The sequence below is a fragment of the Hyperoodon ampullatus genome (assembly GCF_949752795.1).
Source record: "Hyperoodon ampullatus genome assembly, chromosome: 10".
Taxonomy (NCBI): Eukaryota; Metazoa; Chordata; class Mammalia; order Artiodactyla; family Ziphiidae; genus Hyperoodon; species Hyperoodon ampullatus.
In genome coordinates, this window is record NC_136923.1 from 42,007,949 (window position 1) to 42,015,124 (window position 7,176).

Genomic DNA, 7,176 nt, shown 5'->3' on the forward strand with positions numbered 1-7,176 from the left:
TGCTCCACGTCACATGGGATCTTCCCAGACCAGGGCTCGAACCCGTGTCCCCTGCATTGGCAGGCAGATTCTCAACCACTGCGCCACCAGGGAAGCCCTGGCAATGTTTTTATTCTCTGAAACGTTTTAGGTGCCTGGCTGAGGACGCTGGGGATGTTGCATTTGTGAAACATGTCACTGTCTTGGAGAATACTAACGGTAGGTAAAGATGTTTCCCTTTCCCCTTCAAAGAAGAATCTTTGCCATCATGACACAGATTACTATTCAAATTTACAATTGGGAAATATTATAACCTTTTCCAGACTTGGATCAAATTAATTCTAAAATACTTTACCTCAGTATGCAACATAGTAACATCTATAGGTGTCACGTTGATTTTGAAACCAAATTTCCTCTCTCTCTCTCTCTCTCTCTCTCTCTCTCTCTCTCACACACACACACACACACACACACACACACACACACACACACACACACACACACACACACACACCAGCCATACTCAGGGGCAACTATCTCCCTGGCTTTGTCTAGTCAGCCACAGAAGCACACCATCTTCCTGTCTCAGCCTATCGGAAACTGAATGTGGATGATACATGAAAAAAAAAATTTGGACATATGCAGGTTAAATTTCCCCTTTTAAACAAGGAAGTAGGAGCCTTCATTCAGCCCATGTGAGCCCTCAGTGTGGAAACTCCTTGGGGAGTTAATGAGGACAAAATCATAGGCAGATGCGGATGACAGAAGGTAAAATCCCCTAGCCAATAGAGGAATAGTCACTCTCTCTTCTGACCTCTGGTGAAAATACTAATTACCAAGTTTAAGATTCCCAGCGGTGTGCTGCTTTCCAAACCGCACCTCTCTCCTTACCCGCTGCACTTAGCCTTCCACCCCCCCGCAGAGGACTTGCCACTTCCCCCCTCAAAGGGGCTGCTTCCACTTTCTGCCTCTTCCCTTCAGTGACAGCCACGGCCAGAGCCACTCCTCCAAGTCCCCGGGGAGAGCGATTGAGGCCAGACATGTAAATCTGGGGTGATCTCAGTATCGAATGGACAAAGCCAAGAGAATGCAGGAAGTCTTTTCTTGAGGGGACAGGGCAAAAGGAGAGAAGCAGCCACCTGACCACGAAAGCTACATTTGCACACACACAGGCATACCTGTGTACAATTACATTTCGAATTCAGGAACCATGAATCTAAGTGATCTCCAGGGATCAGATGGGTGTCAAATTTAGTTTTAAGCTTCTCTGGGATTTCACAACTGTATTTTATCGGAATTGACTGAAAGCATGTTTGATAAACCCATAGACATTCCTATCCTTCCTCTGGTTACACTAAGAGCATTGGAATATGAAAGGAAACAATTTCTTCTTCTTCTTCTTCTTCTTTTTTTAAAAATACTTATTTATTTAATTTATTTATTTGGCTGAGCCAGTTCTTAGTTGCAGCACATGGGATATTCGTTGCAGCATGCAGGATCTAGCTCCCCGACCAGGGATCGAACCCGGGCCCCCTGCCTTGGGAGCTGATAGTCTTACCCACTGGACCACCAGGGAAGTCCCAACAATTTCTTCTTCTTTTTTTTTTTTTTTTTGCGGTACGCGGGCCTCTCACTGCCGTGGCCTCTCCCGTTGCGGAGCACAGGCTCCGGACGCGCAGGCTCAGCGGCCATGGCTCACGGGCCCAGCCGCTCCGCGGCATGTGGGATCCTCCCAGACCGGGGCACGAACCCGCGTCCCCTGCATCGGCAGGCAGACTCGCAACCACTGCGCCACCAGGGAAGCCCCCAACAATTTCTTCTTGAACACAAACCAGCACTTCTTTTTCTGGAACTCACTGGAAAATATGGCATACATGGAGGGTTTCCTTTTAAAGAAATGTAACAGCTTTATGGAGATACAATTTACATACTCCAAAATCCACCCATTCAGAGTGTAGATTCAATGGGATTCAGTGATCTCCAGCACATTCAAAGTTGTGCAGCTGCCAACAGAATCCAATTCTAGAACATTCACAAAACCCCTTAAAGAAACCCTGCACCTATTATCAGTCCCTTCCCCACTCCCCCAGAGCTGGCAACCATCAATTCACTTTCTGTCTCCATAGATTTGCGTATTCAGGACATTTCACATAAATGGAATGCTACGATATGTGATCTTTTGTGACTGGCTTCTTTTACTTAGCGTAATGTTTTCAAGGTTCATCCACGTCGTAGCGTGTGTCAGAACTTGACTCCTTTTTATTGCTGAGTAATACTCCATCATGAGGATATAGCACTAATGCTTGATATGTTTGAAGTTTGTGTATCTTGTGGAGCTTTATTTGCTCTCCTTCACCTCACTGCAACACCAGTGTGTGCATTTCAAGAGGCCGGTGGATGGTCACAGCTACCTGGAAAGGATGCTTTAACTCAGAGTGGCAGCCGTGGTTGATGCTGCCTTCTTTATATCTCCAGGAGAGAACACTGCAGACTGGGCTAGGAAATTGAATCGGGAGGACTTTAGGTTGCTGTGTCTTGATGGCACCAGGAAGCCTGTGACAGAGGCTAAGAGCTGCTACCTGGCTGTGGCCCCAAATCATGCCGTGGTGTCTCGGAGCGATAAGGCAGCACACGTGGAACAGGTGCTGCTCCTCCAACAGGTATGGGTCACCAGGGCCTCCTGCAGGGGCTCCTGTTAGGTGGGGCAATCACAGAGCTCAGGGAATCCACCCATCCCCAGCCTTTCTGTCCCGTCCCTCTGCTTGAAGCTGGTGATGAGAGTATTTGCTCCACGCTGGGGGGCTGCCCTGAGTCTCATAGCCCTGGACGTGTGCTCACTGCCTGGCTGGGAGATGCTTTCTCTCCTTGAGCCTCCTGTTGTTCTTCAGGCAAATGAGGGAGGCGACTGAGCCTTCCTCCCATAGCCAGGTAGAGAGTGATTTACTCTGCTGATGTTTCCAGAGCCTGGGCCGACTGGGGATGTTCTAGACAGGGCCCCTGCATTTGTAATCTCTAAAAACAACAAACCCAGAACTTGTATAGATTTAAGGCTATCTACGTGAAGTGGTTTGAGGGAAATCCTATAATTTCCTTGAAGTCTGGGATTCTCTATTAGGACATCTAGCTCTGTATTAAAATGGCATGTTTCTAGATGTGCGTTAAAGAAAGCGGCCCTAAAATGTAAAAATAGGCACAATAACTAGCATTTATGGACCCCCCCCCACTGTGCACACTCACGGGTGCTGGTAAGAGGTCTGCTGCCATGCAGGTGCTTGGTTCTTGCAGCTCACCTCCGTGGGAGGCCTGGGCATGGAGGAGGGACCATGGCCAAGGGAGGCTAAGTGACCTGCCCAAGGCAATGACTGGGTCCGTGGCAGAGAGGATTTCCAATGCAGTCTGCCTCTCTGGGAGAGCTGGCCTATTAGAATGCTAGAGGTGATTACTTTGGGGGTGGATCTCAAAATCCTCAGCTGTCACCTAGTCACACATAAGAAGTTCTAAGGAAAGAGGCCACAGATTAAAAAGAAAGGCAAGATGGAGGGAGGTGAGATCAGAAGTGGTGAGGGGCCTGGGCACTGGGCTGGGATGTGGAGCAGGGGGACATGGGGCAGGGGAAGACTTAGCCAGGACAGTGGAGTGATTCCAGAACTTAGCTCCTTTTGCCCCACGGTTTTCCTGTGGCTGATCCTGTGCAGAAGACATGCCCTTGGCCTCCCCGAATCCATAACCTCTCCTGTTTTCCTCCGCTGCTCTCTTACTGTCTGCCCTTTTGACACAGGCTCGGTTTGGGAAAAATGGAAAAGACTGCCCGGACAAGTTTTGCTTGTTCCAGTCTGAAACCAAAAACCTTCTGTTCAATGACAACACTGAGTGTCTGGCCAAACTTGGAGGCAAAACAACATATGAAAAATATTTGGGACCAGAGTATGTCACGGCCATTGCTAACCTGAAAAAATGCTCAACCTCCCGTAAGTGGAACATAGGTGCATCACTGGGAAACCACCGCAGGTGAAGGTCAATGTTGGAGGGCCAAACATTCTAGGGATGAAGCGGTATAAAAACGCTAAGGCAATACAATGTCTCTATACTTTGGGAAATTACACTCTCATTGATGAGGTGAAAGAGTTAGAGAATAAAATAAAGCCGTAGAAATATGCTAAATTTTTATAATGCTGATAGCGATTGTAAATATATGTATGTATGTATATACATACACACAAAGGTATACATATATATACATATATATTGACAAATGACAAATTCTGGTCTCTAGGCAGTTACCGTAACTACTAACCATAGAGAACACAAATTCTCAAAAAACCTTTTAGCCAGGAAAATGTATTGACAATAATTTAACCCTTTAAAAACATTTAGAAGACATAGCAGAGTGTTGTAAGCCTCCAGGCAATGATTCTCGAGTTTTGGCAAGTTTTGCCTCCTCTGTGCACTGATGTCATCTGGGTTCCTATTCCTGGTCCCTCACCAGGGGAGTTGGAGGCATTGGTGGGTGTTGTGTGGTGGTCCAGGGGTTGGGGAAGGGCTGAGAATCTCTATATCAGTGGTTCTCAACCGGGGATGATTTTGCCCCTGAGGCATTTGGCAATGCCAGGAGGTATTTTTAATTCTCATGATATAGGGGGTGCTGCTGGCATCTGTGGGTAGAAGCAGGGATGCTACTAAACAGAACACACACAGAACAGCCTTCGCAACAAAGAGTTCCCCAGCCCCAAATGTCAAGAGTGCCAAGGTTGAGAAACCCTGCTATTTCCACGGACATCTCAGGGAATTGTGATGCAGGTGGATCTAGGGCTACACTTAGAAATTGCGCTGCAGGTCTACTCTTGTGAGCAGCCCGCTCAGATGGTACACCCCTTGAGGGCAGGGCTTATCTGTCTGTGTTGAATCCCCAGCACATAACACAGAGGCTCACACAAAGCCAGTGCTCAGGAGGGATTCATGGATGAATGAGTGAATGAGTAGGTGGATATTACTGCAAGCAGATTTGCATGAAGATGATCAATTGCTCACATTCCAGAACAAATTCGAGGACCATCAATACCTTGTGAACTTGAGAGTGTGACAGCTGATTCACCTGGAGACAAGTGGGTGGCAGCTGTGTCACTCAGGCCAGAGCAGGGAATCTCACAGCTTGATAAGGACCAGAGTTTTTGTGTGCTCCCTTGGGTCCTGTAGCTCTTAGCAGGACAGACAGTGGGGAAATGTGGGGATGGCAAGCCTTGACCTACAGTGGTGGGAGAAGGGCAGAGGAAAGTCTGTTTTAGTGTCCTCTTTGATTGATGTATTGATGCAAAAAAAAAAAAAGGAATCAGTTTCTGAATCTCCTGCTTTGCTGTGTCCCACAGCGCTTCTGGAAGCCTGCGCCTTCCTGACCAGATGAAACCAGAAAAGAAGCTGCCCCGCCTCCCCGGGGGCCTCAGCCTCTCCCTGCTTCCAGCCCTGATCCTTCTCCCTTCCTCTCCCTTCCTGAGGGCAGATTTTGCCAAGCCCATCAGTTTTCACAGATCCCTGCTATCATCTTAACAAGAAATAAAATTAGAAATGATGTTGACTTTCATTCCCTATAAAGTGCCATTCATCTTTTCTAGAATTTCATACTGAAATCATGTGTCTGACCAAACACCTGCCCAGTGGAACCTTTCCTTCCCTGTATTCCTGGTCCCACTCCCACTCTTTCTGGCAGTTTTGGGCTTAGTGCCTGATGGTCTGGAGTCTAAGGTCAGGCCAAGCAACTCTTTTCCTCAAGGGCACCTGTTGGTCCCTCATATAGTTTGTGTGTGTGTATGTGCATGTGTCTGTGTGTTTCTAAGGCGGGGGAAGGAATAGAGAGTAGGAATCAGGGATTAGTGGAAGAAGCTGGGTATTAAGAAGATTTATGAGTATTTGCTATTTTAAGTAAATAGCATCAGGTATAGTAAATGTACAAATATAGACATAGGAAAATGTGGAACACAGTGGGCCCTCCATGTCCATGGGTTACACATCCTTGAATTCAACCAACTGAGGATTGAAAATATTTGAAAACAAATCACAGAAAGTTCCAGACAGCAAAACTTGAATTTGCAATTTACATTGTATTAGGTATTATAAGTAGTCCAGAGATGATTTAAAATATATGGGACGACATGCATAGGTTATATGCAAATACTACACCATTTTATGTAAGGGACTTGAGCATCCTCGGATTTTGGCATCCACAGGGTGTCCTGGAACCAATCCCTGCAAATACCGAGGTACAGGGGACAACTGTACATCTATCCCTTGGCCTTATTGGCCCTCAACCTCCGGTTAACCTCTGGTCACCAGTTTATTCCCACTTTTCTCAGCCAAGCTCTTTAAAGCGTGGTCTAAGAGGGCTGCCTTCACTTCAGCAAGTCAGGTGGGTGTTTGGGTCATTCTCTCTTCACCCCACTGTAGTTTGATTCTAACCTGTTCCCTCCCTTGAAGCGGTTCTGGAATAGGACAGCCCCACCTTCCCAAATGGCCAAGCTTAGTAGGGTTCACATCTCTTTTCCCTGAGCCCCTTACTGTCTCTGATCCTGTGGACATGTGCTCCTTGAAGTTCTGTTTCCTCAGGTTCCATGCTGCTGCTCCTCCTTCCTTTTTCTGCCTTTTTGAAGGTCCATGCTTTGTCCTTTAAGTGTGTTCCCCATAGTTTTCTTCTCCAGAGTTTCTGACCCACTATCTTGATGCCAGGGAAGGGAATTAAGAGAGAACCAAATGGCTGGGTTTTAGCTGCTAATGCACAGACTCTCCCCACCAGTAAACAGGGCCCACTGGGGTCCTACCTTAGATTAGTAACTCTTCCCTGAGAAAGGATCATCTTCCTGTTTTTAGTATTTCCAATGGCTCATTGGACTCAACAGACAAACCTGTGTCAATCAGGGTGAATCTTCCCTTTCAAAGGCAGAGAGCAGACAAGAATGGCCAGCATTGACCAGTATCAATGAGATAGGCAGGCATAGCACAGGGAGATCACCTCAGTGCTTTGTGACCACCTAGAGGATGCAAGAGGGAGGGGATATGGGGATATATGTATACGTATAGCTGATTCACTTTGTTATACAGCAGAAACTAACACAACACTGTAAAGCAGTTATACTCCAATAAAGATGTTAAAAAAAAATGAGATAGGCAGTTCTGCTGCTGCCTGCAGAAGCCTCTGAAATCTGTCAGGAA

The 7,176-nt window shown here is 46.9% G+C and overlaps 1 protein-coding gene across 1 annotated transcript in view; it reads left to right on the top strand.

Annotated features, from left to right (window-relative positions):
• Positions 1-5,554, top strand: part of LTF (lactotransferrin) — a gene marked incomplete at its 5' end in the record, with an annotated part of 29,647 nt that extends 24,093 nt beyond the window's left edge. Inside the window, 4 exons of the mRNA XM_079713475.1 lie at positions 131-198; positions 2,455-2,639; positions 3,758-3,947; positions 5,343-5,554. Coding sequence (XP_079569601.1) covers positions 131-198; positions 2,455-2,639; positions 3,758-3,947; positions 5,343-5,377 — 478 coding nt within the window. The 3' untranslated portion in view covers positions 5,378-5,554. The remainder of the gene's footprint in view (positions 1-130; positions 199-2,454; positions 2,640-3,757; positions 3,948-5,342) is intronic.
• Positions 5,555-7,176: the final 1,622 nt, after the last annotated feature.